We start from the raw sequence: 18891 nt of genomic DNA, 5'->3' as shown, positions 1-18891 counted from the left end.
CAAAAAATGGAAAACTGCCTAGTTTGAGGAAACCAATGAGGCAGAAAAACAATGATAATAATAGCAGGGAAAGTTCATGTTAGGTTCAGTTACGGGTGAGAGCCACAGCCTATGTGCTGACATAACAGAGACTGAGCAGCCAGGGGAAAGAGGAGGGATGAGGAGTTTGAGCCTTGCAGACAAGTGGAGATGTGAATGAAAAGTTATAAACGTTGGTCTGGGGCTGGAGGGAAGTAAAGATTTGGGACTTCCCTCCTAGATGTGCTCAAAGAAGCTCTCCAAGTGGATGGAACTCCAGGAGCAAAGCTTAAGAGAGGATGTCTGCAGATAAAAGCTTAGGAGTATATATTTAGGTGGGAAGAGAAGGACTGATGAGAGAAGTAGGAGGAGAACCAGAAGACTGTTGTGTCATAGAAACTGGAAGAAAGGAGGGCAGCTGGGGTGCTCAGTGGTTTAGTGCCACCTTCTGCCCGGGGTGGGATCCTGGAGACCCGGGATCGAGTCCCATGTCGGGCTCAATGCATGGAGCCTACTGCTCCCTCTCCCTCTCCCTCTGCCTGTGCCTTTGCCTTTCTCTCTCTGTGTCTCTCATGAATAAATAAATAAATAAATAAATCTTTGAAAGAAAGATACTGGAAGGAAGGAGACTCTTGAATGGAGGAGGGTATGGCTGGAGGCAAAAATAACCAGAAAATTGAGAAGGGTAAAGAACAGACATGGCAAGGTGGAGGCCAGAGGCTCAGTGGGATCAAGCCCACAGGTAGATGTTAGAGAAGAGGGACTCTTCTTTTAACTATAAGTGATTTAGGTAGATAGAAGGGAAAATGCTCAGAGAGTTACTACTATTTATTATGGACAGAATATCTTAGACTCTTATTTTCTTGGAAGATTTAAAAATAGCATGATGGCATACCTGGCCTAGATGAGGGTTGTGGTCTCAGTGGTTAGTTTCCCAAACTATTATAGTGGAATTTAAGGGACTGATCTGAAAACAGTTTTTATAACCTGGTTACCAGGTCTGTGGACGAGCAACAGTCTTGAGGACTTGTGCCATCCTTTGTCCCCACACGCATGAGGTGGGCACTGCCAGGAGACAGCAGGGCCATTGCCTCTATCACAAAAGATAGAACAGATGATAGAACAGTCATTGTGTAAAGGGCCAAGTATTGAGTGCATTCTCTGTGCTTGGCACCATGGTAAGAGTGGGATATATGGTTCCCAACTCAATTCTCATATAAACCTGAGGTGGGGAGGATTGCTCCTACTACATACCCCCTAATGTGTGCTGCCTTCCATAACTGTATGCAACACATCTCGGTAGGTGGACTTCATGTGAAATAATTATTTACCATAATGTTTTCAGGAAAAGGCAATTTATTTCCTTACTTAGATGGACAGAGATAGGGTTGCAAAGAGTAGAAAGAAAACTCAAACCCGTCTGAGTTGTGCTGAAACATGTGGGCATGGAGTCATCCCTACACCTGGGTAGAAACTTGAGTCTACTAGGACATGCAGGTAGCCCTTGAGATTGGAAGCTGGCATATGGGACACGCAGCTATTCAGGGTGGCGAGGACAAAATGTTATGAGTTTCCACCAACTGTGCTGTTGTAGGTAGGAAAAAGTTTTCTTCGACCCTCATAGGGTCCTTGGCTGAGTCTGAAAATGAAAGTGAAGAAGACAGATTAACAGGAGAAGAGTACACATATTCATCTAATACAAGTTTCATATGGCACTGAACCTTTGTAAAGACATGAAGACCTCAAGAAATGGCTAAACCTGAGTGTTTTTGTGCTAGATTTGATGAAGAGTGAAGAGTCATGGGAAAATATAATAGGACAAGGGATATGAGGTAAGTGTAGTAAATTGGGGGGTGGGGAGACTTAGCAAGGCCTCTTTCTCCAGATTCCTCTCTGTGCCCTTTGTCTTTGGGGACAAGGGTGCTCCTTTCCTCTGGGTGTGGAGAAGGCACCTGTCTCATGAGGGTTATGACCTGCTTCAGGGGATGGTAGAAAATCCTTCCTGCACAAACCAATTCTCAAATTCCTTAATCTTGAAATAGTCAACATGCTACATTTGAGGGGTTATGTCTCCTGCTTAAAAGGTCCAGACCAGCGGGATTCATGTCCACACCACCACCCTTGGAGACCCTTCTTCCCCTTCTCCTTTCATTGCAAAAGAACAGACAGCTGTGCTGGTGGGATTAACACTGGATTGGAAGCAGCTGACACCCCCACTTCCATCCCCACACCAGTCACTAAGAAATATGCCATGAGTTCAGATGGTTCCCACAAGGAAGGCTGCATGCCTAATGGTCTGAGGGTGGAGGCACTGGCCTCTTTGCACAGAGACCTAAATCCCATGCCAGGAGGGTCCTACATCCCAGCCTGTCCAACCCCCAGAGCCACCGGTGAGCATCTGCACCAGTACTATAAAAACATTCCCCATTAGCAGATTGGATAAAGCACTCAATCCTCACCCTCAGACCTTCAAATGTCATTACGAAACGACATTTGGGTCAGCCATTGGGAACATTAGGTTTGGGATTTATTTTAAAAGAGAAATTGAAAAATAAACCTTGGTTGTAGCAAACCATTGTTTAATCTAAACTGACCAGGTTTATAGTGGCAACACTCTTCTCCACCTTGCCCATTTAGACCAAGGCATCTCAAACTCTGCTGTGCATATGAATAACCTGGGGTCTGGTTAACAAGCATACTGTGATTCAGCAGATGGGGGAAGGGACATGGGATTGTGCATTCTTTTTTTTTTTTTTTTTTTTTTTTTAAGATTTTATTCATTTATTAGAGAGAGAGTGAGCAAGAGACAGAGAGAGACTATGAGCAGGGGAAAGGGCAGAGGGAGAAGGAGAAGCAGGCTCCCCGCTGAGCAGGGCTTTGGGGCTTGATTCCAGGACCCTGGAATCATGATCTAAGCTGAAGGCAGAGGCTTAACCGACTGAATCATGCAGGCGCCCCCAGGATGGTGCATACTTGGCAGGTGTTCACACTTCAAATGGCAAGGCCCTAGAGACCCCTGTTCATCATTTAAAGTTGAGCTTAGATGTCACACCCCCCCCGTTGATTTCCTAACATCCTCTTCCTTCCCAAAGCATAATTTATTACTACCTCACTGTTTCTCATTTTATGCATTTGAGCATTACGAAATTTCCTTTACATTGTGATTATTCTCCTTAATCCATGCTTTCCTATTCTGGCCAAGTGGTCGTCACCTGGGGGAGTTAAAAAAAAAAATCTCAGTGCCTGAGGTCTGCCCCCCACCCCCCACCCCCGGAATTTCTGATGTTATCACTCTCATAGCCAGGACACAAGGGTGCAAGAACACTTGGCTTTAGGGGGCCCACACAGAGCAGGCTGGGCCACTCGTTGCTGACAAAATCCAAAGGCAGAGAAATAAGTGGCGGTGAAACAAGAAAGGAAGTCATTTCAATGAGGCTGTCACCTGGGAGACAGTAGACTAGAGTCTCAGACTGTCTCCAAAGTGCTGAAAGTACATCCAGGTTTATATAAGGAAAATGTGGCACAAAGGTGGGTGGGAAAGTGCAGGGGGCAGTGAAGGTCCAAGTGATCCTTGTCTTGGGGTCAGTTACGTGGGGTCTTGCTGGCTCAGGGCAGTCCTTACTGCTTGGGGGTAGTTTCACTTCCCATCTGGGGATGCTTTGCCTTCAAGGGTCTTTTGCTGGAGATAAGAAATAAGCTGCAAAGAATTTAATCACTTAGAAAGTACAGATAGGTCAAAATGGGAGTATAACTGAAGTCCTCTTTCACTCTCCCTCTTTTAAAACTGTTTTTTTAAAAAAATATTTTATTTATTTATTTATTCATGAGAGACAGAGAGAGAGGCAGAGACACAGGCAGAGGGAGAAGCAGGCTCCTTGCAGGGAGCCTGATGCGGGACTTGATCCCGGGACTCCAGGATCATGCCCTGGGCCGAAGGCAGATGATAAACTACTAAGCCACCCAGGGATCCCCCACTCTCCCTCTTTTAAATAACACTAACTCTTTTTTAAAGGCTGGTACTAATATCTGAAATTTCTTTGGGAAAATACTGTCTCAACTTGCTTTGATGGTTTACAAACTGTGTTCCTTGGGATCCAGTGGGTTTTCTGGGGGTTCAGGAACTACTCTAGGAGTAGGAAATAGAATAGGAATGAACAGAGGGAGTGCTAACAAAGCAATGGAGCCATCCAGAGGGAGGGGACAGTGAAGAAGGAAGAGAAGCACACCCTTCCCCTTTTCCCAACAACTTTTTCATCCTGCTCTTTACACCAACCAGCCCAACAAAGAATACTTAACCTACTATGAGCAAGTGCTCAGTCTTTTAATCCTTCTAAGAACCCCATGAATTAGGATTCACAGAAGACATAAGAGGTAAAGATGGCAAATTACAGGGCCAGGACAAGAACAGGACTTCTGACCCCAAGTCCTGTCACTTTTCTTGGTTCCCTGCAAGAAAGCTGTGGGGTCTGAGGCACAAAGTTCCCCAGGGAAGCCTCAGTCTTCTCTCATCAGCACCACTCGGATCAATCCAGAACAGAAGGTACCCGGTTTCCTGGTGGCACAGGTGGGATAGAGGTTAGAGGTGGGAGGGACAAGAAGGCACCAACCGCCCGCTGAGCTTTGGTTTCTGAATTGACACCAGATTTGCCCAAAGTATTTGGAAGAAGCACCTAGCACTGGGTCCTGGTCTTCTGGCTGCTGCCTCCATCCCCGTTTTCCTTCCCCCATCACTTTTCCTCTTCCCCAAGAGAGCACCACTGCTCCACCTCTGGTAGGAAGCTGGCAGCTGCTGGCACCATAGCCCCATGTCTCCCTTGATGTCTGCTCTGCCACTGTAGGGCTGTAGAGTGGAATATGGCCACAAACCTTTTTCATTCCTGCTGTCAGCAGAGTGCTTGTGAGAGAAAACTGCAGCAGAGGATGTAATCACACACGCACTAAGCCCTAGAATGTAAGCTCCATGGGACAGGGATTTCCACCTATATTCTTAATTGCTGTGTCTTGGGGCATGTAACAGTGCTTGGCACATGGTAGATGCTCAGCAAATATTTATGGAAGGAATGAATGAATAACCACTCTTTGTTAAGTACCCACTATGTGCTAGATACTGTGCCAGGTGCTCTACCTAAACCATGTCATTTCCTGTTAGCTATTGAAAGGTCTTATTCATGCTCAGTATGGAGGCAGGAGCCTGGAGATTCAGTGAACACATTTTGCTAGCTGTGTGACATTGAGCAATGTACTTAATCTCTCTGAGCTGTAGTTTCTCCATCTGGAAAAAGAAAAAAAAGAAAGGAAAAGAAAAAGATGCTAATTCTGGCTTCTTTGGGTGGCTACGAGTAAGTTAATGTGTCCAAAGTACTCAGCCCAGTACTGGCCCAGAGAAAATATAATGTCAACAAGGAGAGGAGTAGGAGAGGGGCATGAGGAGGAGGAGGGTGAAGAAGGAAAAGGAGAAGAAGAAGGAAAACATTTAAAATTGTCCTATAACCCAAAGTATCCCCTCCATCTGTAATCGCAATCATTTCTAAAGAACAAAAAATTTAACAATGACCTGATCTCAGAGTATATAATTCTTTGCAAGAGAACCCAGTTTGCATTTTACCCAGACATTTTCTTTTTTTTTTTTTTTTAATTATTTATGATAGTCACACAGAGAGAGAGAGAGAGAGGCAGAGACATAGGCAGAGGGAGAAGCAGGCTCCATGCACCGGGAGCCCGACGTGGGATTTGATCCCGGGTCTCCAGGATCGCGCCCTGGGCCAAAGGCAGGCGCTAAACCGCTGCGCCACCCAGGGATCCCTTTACCCAGACATTTTCATCAGAAGGACAGATGAAAACTTTATCATGGACCAGTCGGTGCTTCGGGGGACCAGCTTTCTAAGAGGAGGACTCGTTCTTTATTTTGCAGAGGAGAGAACGGACCCAGGGAAGCTGAGTAACTTGAATAATGGCAGACAGCTAGTTTTTAGAGGAAAAGTGCTTATCCAGATACTCTCTTCTGCCAGTTATGGATTTATTTTTTAAAATATTTTATTTATTTATTCACAAAAGACACACAGAGAGAGGCAGAGACACAGGCAGAGGGAGAAGCAGGCTCCTCACAGGGAGCCCAAGGTGGGACTTGATCCCAGGACTCCAGGATCACGCCCTGGGCCAAAGGCAGACACTTACCTGCTGAGTCACCCAGAGGTGGGATCTTATTAATGACAGCTGCTTATGACCAACAAAGAATTATGGGGCCCTAAAAAGGCAATAAGTCATTGAAGGTGTTATCACTAGTCCTTACTCAGTGGTGATATCAATAGAGCTGTTAAAAGGATTTAGGTTCCCTAGTTGGCTTTCAATAAAAGACCAACCCTATAAGCCCCCAGTGGCAACCCCGTGGGGACCCCTCTCACTCCTGAGAGCTCTCTCTGTATTCTCACTTAATCAGCTTCCATCCCTTTACTCACCTGTGTCCACGAGATTCATTCTTCGACTCCATGAGACAAGAACCTCACTTGCTCACTTCAGTGGTGGTCGAGGATGCTCTAGCAGCTCTGTTCCATGTAGTCAGACTGTTCCATGCAATCTCAGGAACTGAAAACTTGGGTTCTTTCTAGCTCACTGCTTGCTGCCCTGGAGTGTGGCCCTTGACCTCGTGGTCCGAGATGGTGGTAGGAATCCTAGCAGTCATTTCTACAATTGAAGAAGCAGGATGCTTAGGGGGAGAAAGAAGGACAAATGGAGTATTCTTTCAAGGAAAGTTCCAGGGGCTGTCACACTTCCCCATTGGCTGAACTTGGTCCCATGGCCACATTGAGCTGCAAAGAATGCTGGGAAAGGTATTTGCTCTGACTAGGCATATACCTAGCTGAAAACAGGGAGTTCTGGAAGAAAAGGAAAAACACGTAGTGTAGGAAACAACAGTTCCTACCATACCACCCAAGAACACACCCACTGGTTTCCATGAAACCCCAGCTGGGAACAGTCAGGAAGGTCATAAGTAAGGACAAAATGTTCACCCATTGCCCCCCCTCCATCATCTCTCCCCCTCCCCCAGACACCTCTTGTCCCTGTCTCAAGTGTGAAGCAGGGCAGAGATACACGGGTCTTTCTAAAGCATTATGTTAATGCCAGAAGCTTCTGTTACTACTGAGCTCAGAGACTTGGAATGTTTCTATGCCCAGAAATAGGACCTGGGCACTGAGTCCCTGCCATCATTTATTTTGAAAGAGGGCAGAATTTTCCTTTCCCCCAGCTCTGCCAGATTTAGGGACAAGCAAATGAGGTCAGCATATCCGAGGTAATTCTCCTTGAAGACCTATGGAAACCTCAAACCCTTGCTCCCACTCACTGTCCTCCCTCCTCCCTCCATTTATGTGACTTCTCTCCCCAGAGGCTGCGTGGACCTGTCTGTCCTCACACTCTAAGGGGGCCTCGATTACTAGAGGCAAGAGAGCAAAACAACACCTCCAAAGTGATTCTCAGTCTCTGATTGTTTTCCCAGGAATAATGGAGGCTTTGCCCCAAGTCACCCCCATCCTCTTAGTTAACAGAAGTACCTTGTTTTGAGATCTCCCTCTGGTTTAAAGGATGTAGACATGACGCAGAGGAGGGCTTCTTCTGAGTTAGGATATCTTTAGAAATTGAGGTGATAAGCAAAAATGATATATGTGTATTAAAAATAAGAATAATATCAGAGTGAGGTAAGTAGCTGGAGTTTATTATTCTGGAGGCTCTTTCTTGATAAGAGAAGTGAGACTACATTTAAAGACAATATATTGTGAACAACAATGTGTTAGTTACTGGATTAGTAATCTGGGCCATTGGTGTGCCTGTGGTCCAAGTTTACTGCTTGCCTTGAGGTCATTGTGTCCTAAAACAAAGGCATCTCTCCTTTTTTACAGTACTCTTCTGTTTTGGTCTACTTCATGTTAACTAGTAGTCCACACGAAATTGGGCATCTAAATGGTTGTCATGGTTAGTCACATCTGTATTTCTGGAAAAGCTACCTTTTAATAAGCTATTGTTGGGTAATTGTTTAACTACCTGCAGCTGCCAGTTTTTATTGAGGTGTGCTTTACATGCAGGGAAAGGCACAGATCTTAATTAAGTATATAGTTCAGTGAGTTTTAACAAGTTTGTATACCCAGTCCCTTGCCTTCCTATCAAGAGACGGAACATTTCTGACACCTCACAAAGTTCCCTTATGCCTTATCTCCACTCAGCCCTGATGTCCACCTTCCCCCCACCCCCACCTCACAACCACGGTCCCGGGTTCTATCACCATTAGCTTTGTTTTGTCATTTCTAAAACTTCATATAAATGGAATCATAAGGCCTGTAGTCTTTTGTGTCTGGCTTTTTTCATTTTTTGAGATTGGCATATGTTTTTGAGATTCCTTCATGTTGTTGCAAAGTATCTAGAGGTCAGTCCTATTTGCTGCTCAGTGGTATCCCACGGTATGAATAAACCATGATTTCATGACCCAGTCTCCTGTTGATAGTTAGATCATATTCGGTTTGGAGAAATAAAGTTTTTTATAATAATTATAATAAATAATTTAAATAACGATATAAGTAATAAATGTGTAACTTATAAATAAAGACGCTGACGGGTATGTGTATGTGCCTGACTTATCACGGAAACTCGCTCATCAAAGATACTCAACTAAAGCTCAGAGGTGACAAACTTGGGTGCGACTGGAACTGTAGATACTAGGGTGAGGGAGGAATTTGTGGAAGGTGGTAGAACAATGCAAAAAATACCAATTCCCATACTTTAAAAAAATTGTTATTTATTAATTGCAATCAAATGAAGAAAGTAAGCTTGGTTTGAAAATACATGTTTATAATTTAGAAATGAGTCACTCCTGATGAGCTATTAATTGTACCATTTTACAGTGGAGAAAATTCTTGGACTCTGTGTAAAATGGAGACACTAGTTCCTACCTCACAGGGGTTTTTCAAGAAGAAAATGAGAATGCGCACAAAGTGCCTGTCAGCTTAAAGCTCTACATAAGTGCAAAGCAGTAGTGCTGTCTGTGACAAATTCACACAGTTTTCCCTTGAAAAGACTACAGTGAAATATGTCACACGTGTCATGCCTTTTTTGTTTATTAACTCATTTACCTTCCCAAGAGACAAATACTGTTGCTACCATTCCCATTTTACAGATGAAGAACTTGAGGCCTGTGACAGAGGCCACACTGGTATAAACAGCATAAGTGGAATTTTAATCCACAGAATTGGCTCAAATCTGAGCTGTTACTATTGTGCCATCTGCCTTTCTAAAAAGATGCACATTATACCTCCTCCCAACAGCTCGCTTTACAATAATTGTCTTCATCCACAGCCTTTATCTCCTTGTGGGAGGGTTGCTATATTCAAATTTGTTGGCGTACTCTCTACAAGATATTACAGACGAAGCTGCAAGCTTGCCTAAAATCTCAGCGATTTCCCATGTTGGTCTTCCTGGAGGTTTGTAGTGAGACTGCCGGGTCAGCCATACTCTTAGCAAATACTCCATGTTTATGAAACAACCAGAACCACCCACACAATAGACAGATCCTGTGGGCTCCTACTTCAAGCCATCTTTCCCAGAACACACAGTTTGGTGTCCAGCTGAGGTGGGAAACACCCTGTAGCACTAGGAAGCATCCCCATACCCAAGGCCATTTGGTCATTTACTGGAATGTCTCTGTCCTCATCACCTGGACATTTGGCCTTGCTTCTTGTAGACCATGCTTGCACCTTAGGTGGCACTCCCTTGTGTCTGAGGCTGTGGATAACTGAGGTGGAAGGCATCTTGCATGACTGGGTAGGGATGGGGGAGGGAGGACGGGAAGCATAGCATTTCTTTCTCTTTTTTTTCTTTTAAAATTACCGGGGACCATTCTTTTAAAAAAAGGAGGGAGCGCCTGGCTGGCTCAGTCAGAAGAGCATGCGACTCTTGATCTCAGAGTCATGAGTTTGAGCCCCAAGTTGGATGCAGAGATTACTTAGAAAATGCATAAATAAAGGGCAGCCTGGGTGGCTCAGTGGTTTAGCACCACCTTCAGCCCAGGATATGATCCTGGAGACCTGGGATCGAGACCCACATTGGGCTCCCTGCATGGAGCCTGCTTCTCCCTCTGCCTGTGTCTCTGCCTCTCTCTCTGTCTCTCATGAATAAATAAATTAAATCTTTAAAAAAAATAAATAAAAACTTTTAAAATAAAAGAAAACAAATAAAATACAATAAAATTACTGGGGACCACTAATACCTGCACATTGACCTGAAAGTTCAGTTTTTAAGTAGAATAATCATGGCTGTCTAAAATATTACATGTCCCTAACACTGAGGTTTCAGGGTATGAGCTGCGGAAATTCTAAAGTTAGGTGCAACTTAGCAACTCCTGAAACTGAATATTCAACTCTAGAAGAACCAGCTGAGAGGACCACCTGTGCTGCTTTCTTTAGCATTTTCTACAGAATAATTAGAAGCAGGAGTCATGGCCTCCAAAACCACATCACCAGCAATTGGCTGGCTCTACCTTCAGCATTGACTAAAACAGGAAATTTGCAGTTGTACCTAAATGGAACTAATAAGAAAAGAACCTCCTACAACTTTGTAGACACTTGGAAAAAGCAACCCTAGACCAAACCACCCATCTGGACCTGTCTTCTGTTCATAAAGGAGGTAGATTTGGAGAGCACCAACACCTCCTCCAGCTGGAATGGTCATGGTTCTTTTTTTTTTTTTTTTGATTGATTGATTGAAGATTTTATTTAGGTAGTCCTGAGACCTCATGGTTCTAAGAGGTGCCATGAGTGGTCAAGGACTGCAATCCTCCACAAACCTGTCATTTATGTTCATGTTGGAACTGTCCTGGATATTCTCCTGTGGGATAGCAGGGTATGGAGCAAGAGTCAGGGTGATTTCCGAAGCCCCTAAAGAGAGCCCAATCCTGACAGTCAGAGGGCAGAAAGTAGACACAAATCTACAAAAAGCATTCATTTCATTGACTTTTAAGGCTCCCCAGTGCTTTCTTTCTTCTTAAAACAAAGAACCAAGTCATTTGAAAAAGTGGAGACAAATGCAAACTCTGTGAGGCAGAGTTTATTTTATTTATTTCATTTTTATTTCTCAATGAGAATGGAAAAATTCAAAGAGAGTGGAATTTATTTGGTGGCTTGTTTTAAGGAATGACATGCAACCAAAGTTAATCTGTGAGTCAAGACAGTCACATGAGAAAAAAAAAAGGAAATAGTCATGCATTCATTAAATTGCACAACCATGATGTCCTTCTTTTCTGCTGCCGAGTCACTCTAGGACTGTTGTTTATTTTATGGTAAGATTAAATTACATTCTTCCTTTTCTTCAAGAGCTGACCAGTTCCAAATGTGGCTTCTCATTCAAAGAATTCATTCTTACCACGGCCCAAAAGCCTTCATTCATACAAATCATTTCCCTTAAGTAGCAGGGAATAATCTGGAACTGATTAAAAGATCTAGGGTGTCTTCAAAATGCCTCGGGCAACATGTTATATGAGACGACTGTGTTACAAATAAAATCATTTTGTAGACCAGCCATTTCAGGAAGAGGGAGGAGTTAGTCAGTGGAAAAACACAAGCCCTGTCATCGAGAGCACAAGTTTTCCTGTTTATTAACCACGTGTCCTGTGGAAAGTAACTTAATGTCTTGAAGCCTCAGCTTCTCATCGATGAGGTAGACATGGGAATCTGCTGTGCCTACCTCCAGGGCTGGTTCTCAGGCCCAGTGGAACCATGGATTTATTAAATTTTTTTATTTATTTATTATTTATGATAGTCACAGAGAGAGAGAAAGGCAGAGGGAGAAGCAGGCTCCATGCACCGGGAGCCCGACGTGGGATTCGATCCCGGGTCCCCAGAATCGCGCCCTGGGCCAAAGGCAGGCGCCAAACCGCTGCGCCACCCAGGGATCCCTGGAACCATGGATTTATATCCATGTTTCATAAATGCAACAGGACCATTCAATTGCAAACTGGTGTTATTCAGCAGTTGGGTCACTTTGGGGACGATAAAAGAAGTCCTTGTGTTTTGCATTCATCCCGCGGACCACATTATGCCACTGAGGGGACCCCACATCAACACCCTCTGTTCATCCTAGCCCACCCCGCGAAGGGCTCCAAACGGTCACTGGGGCTTTGGGCATAGCTTGATCTCACAGTATTTCCCCTTTCCTTCACCATGACTTACCTGGAGCTGCAACAAGCATATCAAACTCTCCATCAACAAGAAACTAGGGACTTTTTGTGAAGTTATATTGAACCTAGAAACCCGTGTGTTTTGGTTAAAGACAACCGTGGAAACGATTTAAAAAAAAAAAAAAAAAAAAAAAAAGGCTGCCTTAACAATTTTATCATGATTCCAGCAGAGGGAGACAGGGCTGCACGGACTCCCCACAATATCGGAAGTAATCTACAGGTTTGCATCACAAACAGCTTTTCTTCCCTCTTTTCCTTTCTGATCAGATGACTTTAGTCATAATTTTACTATCCCTTGGTGGAGAAAATATATGACTAAAGGCCCTTAGTGGGATGCCTGGATGGCTCAGTGGTTGAGCATCTGTCTTTGGCTCAGGTCATGATCCTGGGGTTCTGGGATTGAGAACCCGAATTGGGCTCCCTGTAGGGAGCCTGCTTCTCCCTCTGCCTCTCTCTGTGTGTCTCTCATGAATAAATAAATAAAATCTTGAGGGAAAAAAGGCCCTTATGAATTCAGCTGCACTTCCAAAACACTTCCAAAATGGATTTGCATTGTATTGGTCACAAGAGCCACTAGGGAGGGCATTTGGAAACGGTGGCAAAGGCAGGTAGTGCATTCAAGTCTCCAGAGGCTTCACACCTGTGATGGCCTCCGCAGGAGGCTGAGCCCCTTATCACCCCTTTTCCTACTTGAATCACAGACCCAGTTTTGTTCAGGCATCTGCCCCTTCCCAGTTCAGAGGGGGATCCTGATTCATCTAAGTCAATCAGATCACACTCCTCCCCCCCCCCCCCCCCCCCCCCCCCCCCCCTCAAAGTAATTGGTCTAGGGGTGGATTTAGGACCTTACTTGGTTGGCTCAAACTGAAGGGAAGGTCTTATCTTCCATACTCTGGGAAGAAGTCTTCTCTTTCTCTTCCATTGGATTTGAATGAGGAAACTTGTTGCTCTTGGCAGCCATATTCAACCATGAGTAAGGAAACAGAAAATACATCAAAGAATGAGGGAAGGAAAGAACCCAAGTTATTGCTGTTGGTTTTTAAGAAACTGAGCTTTTTTTTTTTTTAAGATTTTCTTTATTTATTCATGAGAGAGACACACGCAGAGAGAGAGGCACAGACACAGGCAGAGGGAGAAGCAGGCTCCACGTAGGGAGCCCGATGTGGGACTCGATTCTGGGTTTCCAGTATCACACCCTGGGCCGAAGGCAGGCGCCAAACCGCTGAGCCATCCGGGCTGCCCAAGAAATTGAGTTTTTGATGACACCACTAAGTTAATCAACCCTACAGCCTGGATTTCTTGTTATTGTGAAATAACACATTTCTGTTTAAGCCTGCTTGAGTCAAGCCTTTATTTTATTTTATTTTATTTTAGATTTTTATTTATTTATTCATGAGAGACACACCGAGAGAGGCAGAGACACAGGCAGAGACACAGGCAGAGGGAAGAAGCAGGCTCCCCGTAGGGAGTCCCATGTGGGACTTGATCCCAGGACCCAGGGATCTCGCCCTGAGCCGAAGTCAGACGCTCAACCACTGAGCCACCCAGGCGTCCCTTATCTTCCTTTTTGATTCTTTATTTCTCATTATTATGGTAAAATAATAAATGTTTCATGAATGCTTAGACAAATTATCTGGTGATATCCTGAGCAATCTCAAACACTTGGCCAAAATCCTTGGGACATTCAGCATTTGGTCTCCTTTCTCTGAGGCAACGTGTACTTCCTGCTTGACAAGTTCCAGTAGGAACCACAAGCAGATTTTTAAAATGTGATTTATTAGTTTAAATTGATTAGAGGTTATGAACATAAATTAGCAAAAAAGGGTTAGTAAGAAAAACACCTATGTAATCCCCCACCCTTGAAAAAGAGAATGAAGAAAGGCAGCACTAAAGATTCCAATTTTTTTTAACTACCATGGTTTGCTGTTTTAGATTACTTAAATTTTTCCCTCCATCAGATGAGAATTAGCAATGAGAGGAGTACTTACGACATACAGTATTTTCAGCATAGTGATGGACATCTTGGGTGACTTTGGATACATTTCGACTTGTACTGCAATCTCTCATTTGTAATAATCCCTCTAAATTATAGATCCATCTAGGAGTAGAATAAATAATAAGTAATCGGGATCCCTGGGTGGCGCAGCGGTTTAGCGCCTGCCTTTGGCCCAGGGCGCGATCCTGGAGACCCGGGATCAAATCCCACGTCGGGCTCCCAGTGCATGGAGCCTGCTTCTCCCTCTGCCTGTGTCTCTCTGCCTCTCTCTCTCTCTCTGTGTGACTATCATAAATAAATAAAAATTAAAAAAAAAATAAAAAAAAATAAGTAATCTATATAGTGCTATGTCAATGGAAGGAATAATTTGCAACAACCTCTTCAACAAGTGACCTATGGAAACCAATAAATAGTTTAAAATAAAAAGTAGTCAAGGGGCCCCTGGGTGGCTCAGGTGGTTAAGCGTCTGACTCTTGATCTCAGCTCAGGTCTTGATCTCAGGGTTGTGAGTTCAAGTTCTGTAAAAAGTAGTAAAAAATAGTGGTTCTCAAGAAACAGACTCTTAACTATAGAGAACAAACTGATGGTTACCAGAGGGGAGGTAGGTGGGGAGATGGGTGAAATAAGTAAAGAGGATACAAGAGTGCGCTTATCATGATGAGCACACAGTAATGTATGGAAGCATTGAGTCCCTCCCATCTGTCCGCCTGGACACAGCCCTGCCCTGAAACTATATTGTGCACCTGAAACTAATATAACACTATGTATTAACTATACTGGAATTCTAAAAAAAAAGAAAAAAAATTGTGGCCCTCAAACACTATTTCAGCCTGCCCAATGGAGATAGGACTACCTGGTGCCCTTGGGGAACACAAAAGGAGCCCATCAATCTATACAGGTACTGTATCTGGAAAAAAAAAAATAGGCTTAGGATGCCTGGGTGGTTCAGGGGTTGAGCGTCTGTTTTTGGCTCAGGGAGTGATCCCAGGTCCAGGAATCGAGTCCTGCATCGGGCTCCCTGTGAGGAGCCTGCTTCTCCGTCTGCCTGTGTCTTTGCCTCTCTCTCTGTGTCTTTCATTAATAAATAAGGAGCAATTGATGATATTTTATATTCTCCTTAGAGAAAGAAGTTTAACACAGTGTGTGTGAAAACAAGTACCTAACCATTTTAGGCAGCAGATAATTAAGTGCTAAAGTTTGTGGTACAGGGGGATCCCTGAGTGGCTCAGTGGTTTAGCGCCTGCCTTGCCTAGGGCGTGATCCTGGAATCCCAGGATCGAGTCCCACGTTGGGCTCCCTGCATGGAGCCTACTTCTCCCTCTGCCTGTGTCTCTGCCTCTCTCTCTCTGTGTCTTTCATGAATAAATAAGTAAATAAGTAAGTAAGTAAGTAAATAAATAAATAAATAAAATCTTAAACAAATAAATAAAGTTTGTAGTACAGAATAAATGCTATCAGTACACAGAGAGAGAGCTCAAGATGAGCTATTGTGGTCAGAGAGATTATTTTATAAAAAAGATGAGCTACACAGATGGTTTGGATTTAGATGAACTTTTAAGTTAAGAAAATTAGGGCAATTATGGTATTGTGTTTAAAAAGTAAATCAATGCTAATCAAAAATAGTTTTCATTTCAAGCATTGTTGAAGGTTTTCCTAAAATATATCATTATGTGAGCATCTAAGATTATTTCCTATTTCTTGGAAGGCTCCAAAATGAAACTTAGAAAAAAATTTAAGTGCACTTATATATTTTCTTCCTTAGGAAATAAAAGTATTGGGCATTTAATAGGTTCATTATTCATTCACTAAATATTTATTGAGCACCTACTGTGAGCCAGCAAAGATTCTAAGTGATGAGCAAAGGAGATATGCCTCATTGATGATTGAAATCTTTGTTTTAATATATTTTTTAAAGATTTTATTTATTTATTCATGAGAGACAGAGAGAGAGAGAGTGGCAGAGACACACAGGCAGAGGGAGAAGCAGGCTCCATGCAGGACTCCAGGATCACACCCTCAGCTGACGGCCGCGCTAAACCACTGAGCCACCAGGGCTGCCCTAATGTTTGAAATCTTGTCCAGAGTAGTTAAAAGGGGAAAGATACAAAATCTAATTAGATGAGGTGGTTGGGGAGCTTCTCTGAAAAGGCTATGTTCAGTTGAGATTTAAAGAATGAGAGGAACCAGTCAGCCCTCTGGGCAGCAGAGGCAGCAGAGCTCCAGGCAGGCCATGAGGCTGAGTTGGAGTGGCCCACATGTATCAGCCAGGGTTCTCCAGAAACAGAACCAATAGGATATAGATCTTTGTTTCTACATATCTATATATTTATCTAACTACCTATCTCCTACCTTATTTCAAGAAATTGGCTTATGTGATTATTAGAGCAGGCAAGTCCAAAATTGGTAAGGCAAGCTGGTAAGCTGGAGCTCTCAGGCAAGAGATGATGCTGTAGTCTTAAGGCAGAATTTCTTCTGGGAAACCACAGTTTTGCTCTTAAGTTCTTTCAGTTGATTAGATGAGGCCCACCCACGTTATCAAAAGTAATCTCCTTTACTTAAAAGCAACCATTGTAGACGTGAGCCACATCTATAGAATACGGTTCCCAGCAAGACCTAGATTAATGTTTGATTAAATAACTGGGTAGGGACGCCTGGGTGGCTCAGCAGTTAAGCATCTGCTTTCGGCTCAGGGGGTGATTCTGGAGTTCCAGATTGAGTCCCACATTGGTCTTCCTGCATGGGGCCTGCTTCTACTTCTGCCTGTGTCTCTGCCTCTCTCTCACTGTGTGTCTCTCATGAATGAATAAATAAAATCTTTAAAAAAAAATAACTGGGTAGTATGGCCTTGCCAAAATGACACATAAAACTGACCATCATAGCAAGAAAATGTCTAACACATCTAACACCATGTCCGGAGCATGATGAGATGAGGGAAGTAACCAGATAAACTTGGGAATCTGGGTGGGAATCTCAAGGCCAGGATACAGAGTTTAGGTTTTATTCAAAGTGCATTGGGAAACCACAGAACTGTATCAGCAGTGGTGGAGTGTTCATTCACCTTAGAGCCCCAAACCTGTATTTTATTCTGCTTTTTATACCTACTCACTGATAGTGGGATCCAAATTTACAAAGCAAATCACTTTGGCTGCTCTATGGAAAACACAGAGGATATGTCAGTCAGAATCCAGTCAAGAGGCAGAAACTACACCAGCGTTTTCAATAAGGAACATTTAATATGAAGAGCTGTTAACTAGATAGGTAGATGATTAACTGTTAAAAGGAGGAGAAGGCTCTATTGTGTATATAGATAGCAACTACAGAGAGCAGCCCCTGAATGAGGAAAAGGTAAAAAAGGAATTAAAGGAACAAACAAGGAATTTAGAAACTTAGAAGAGGTACTGCAAGCTTCCAGATTCAGACTCTGATGAGGTGTGGCTACTATAGGAACAAGCTGCCAGCCACTAGGGAGAAGAAACTTGCTGCGGGGCTGCTCACTAGAAGCACAAGAACCTCAGCTGCTCTGGAGAACAGGGCACCCTCTTCCCTTTGCTGCCACTTTAAAGAACAAAATCTAGAAGAAAAAATTCTCTTCTCTCTCCTCCAGACTTGCAGACTTTTTGGCGGAGCCTGGCATCATGTTGATTGGCAAAGGAGAAATGTGGTTTGCAGAGTCCAGCTCAAATATCACAAAGTAGGCCAATAAAGTGATATTGGGGCTGAGAGGCTATCAATTGATAACTGGTACAGGAGGCAAGAGTGGACTCATGAGACTGGACTAGGGTGGGGGCAGTGTAGCTGGATAAGTGGAATCATTAAGGTTATGTATTTGATGTAGATATGCAAAAAAAGCTAGCTTCCCTCCTTAATTATTCATAAGGAAAAATATTGAAAATAAGAAAATTCTGCAGTATGATTCAGGTTCTTGCAATTCTGGCTCTTGACTCCAAACTTGAAGTCTTATTGTCAGTATTTATTAATTCATTTATCTATGTAGTGAAAGAAATCAAGAACTCATAATAAATGGAGAGATTTTCCATGTTCATGGCTAGTTAGACTCACTATTGTTAAGATGTCAGCTCTTCTCAACTTGATCTATAGATCCAATGGAATCTCAATCAAAATCCCAGCAAGTTATTTTGGATATTAGTGAAGTGTTTCTGAAGTTTATATGGAAAGGCAAAAGATCCTGAATAGCCGTTAAAATATTGAAGAACAAAGTTAGAGGACTAATATTACCTGACTTCAGGATCTACTTTACAGCTACAATAATCATGACAGTGTGATATATTTTTTTTAATTTTTATTTATTTATGATGGTCACACAGAGAGGGAGAGAGAGAGAGGCAGAGACACAGGCAGAGGGAGAAACAGGCTCCATGCACCCGGAGCCCGATGTGGGATTCGATCCCGGGTCTCCAGGATCGCGCCCTGGGCCAAAGGCAGGCGCCAAACCGCTGCGCCACCCAGGGATCCCGACAGTGTGATATTTGTGAAGGAGTAGACCATAGATCAATGGAACAGAATAGAGAGACCAGAAATAGACCCATACAAATATAATCATCTGATCCTTGACAAAGAAGCAAAGGCCATTCAATGGCGAAAGGATAGTTTTTTCAACAAATGGTGCTGGAACAATATATCCACATGTGCACACACACGGGGA

The 18891-nt window shown here is 43.4% G+C and overlaps 1 protein-coding gene and 1 long non-coding RNA gene across 3 annotated transcripts in view; one reads left to right on the top strand and one right to left on the bottom strand.

Annotated features, from left to right (window-relative positions):
* Positions 1–1356: 1356 nt before the first annotated feature.
* LOC119874298 lies at positions 1357–6927 on the bottom strand. The gene is made up of 2 exons (XR_005367452.1): positions 6474–6927; positions 1357–1657 (listed from the first exon to the last, which is right to left on the bottom strand). It is a non-coding gene; the product is annotated as an uncharacterized LOC119874298 (long non-coding RNA).
* GABRR1 (gamma-aminobutyric acid type A receptor subunit rho1) overlaps positions 1639–18891 on the top strand; it is a 58684-nt gene continuing 41431 nt past the window's right edge. The window contains exon 1 of one of the 2 annotated variants that reach the window (XM_038553358.1): positions 1639–1850. In XM_038553358.1, the coding sequence (XP_038409286.1) occupies positions 1819–1850 (32 nt within the window). In that variant the 5' untranslated portion in view covers positions 1639–1818. The remainder of the gene's footprint in view (positions 1851–18891) is intronic. The other variant, XM_038553359.1, reaches the window with a different exon arrangement.

This window comes from Canis lupus, chromosome 12 (genome assembly GCF_011100685.1).
Source record: "Canis lupus familiaris isolate Mischka breed German Shepherd chromosome 12, alternate assembly UU_Cfam_GSD_1.0, whole genome shotgun sequence".
In the NCBI taxonomy this organism is placed as follows: Eukaryota; Metazoa; Chordata; class Mammalia; order Carnivora; family Canidae; genus Canis; species Canis lupus.
This window is presented reverse-complemented; position numbering and strand designations above follow the sequence as displayed.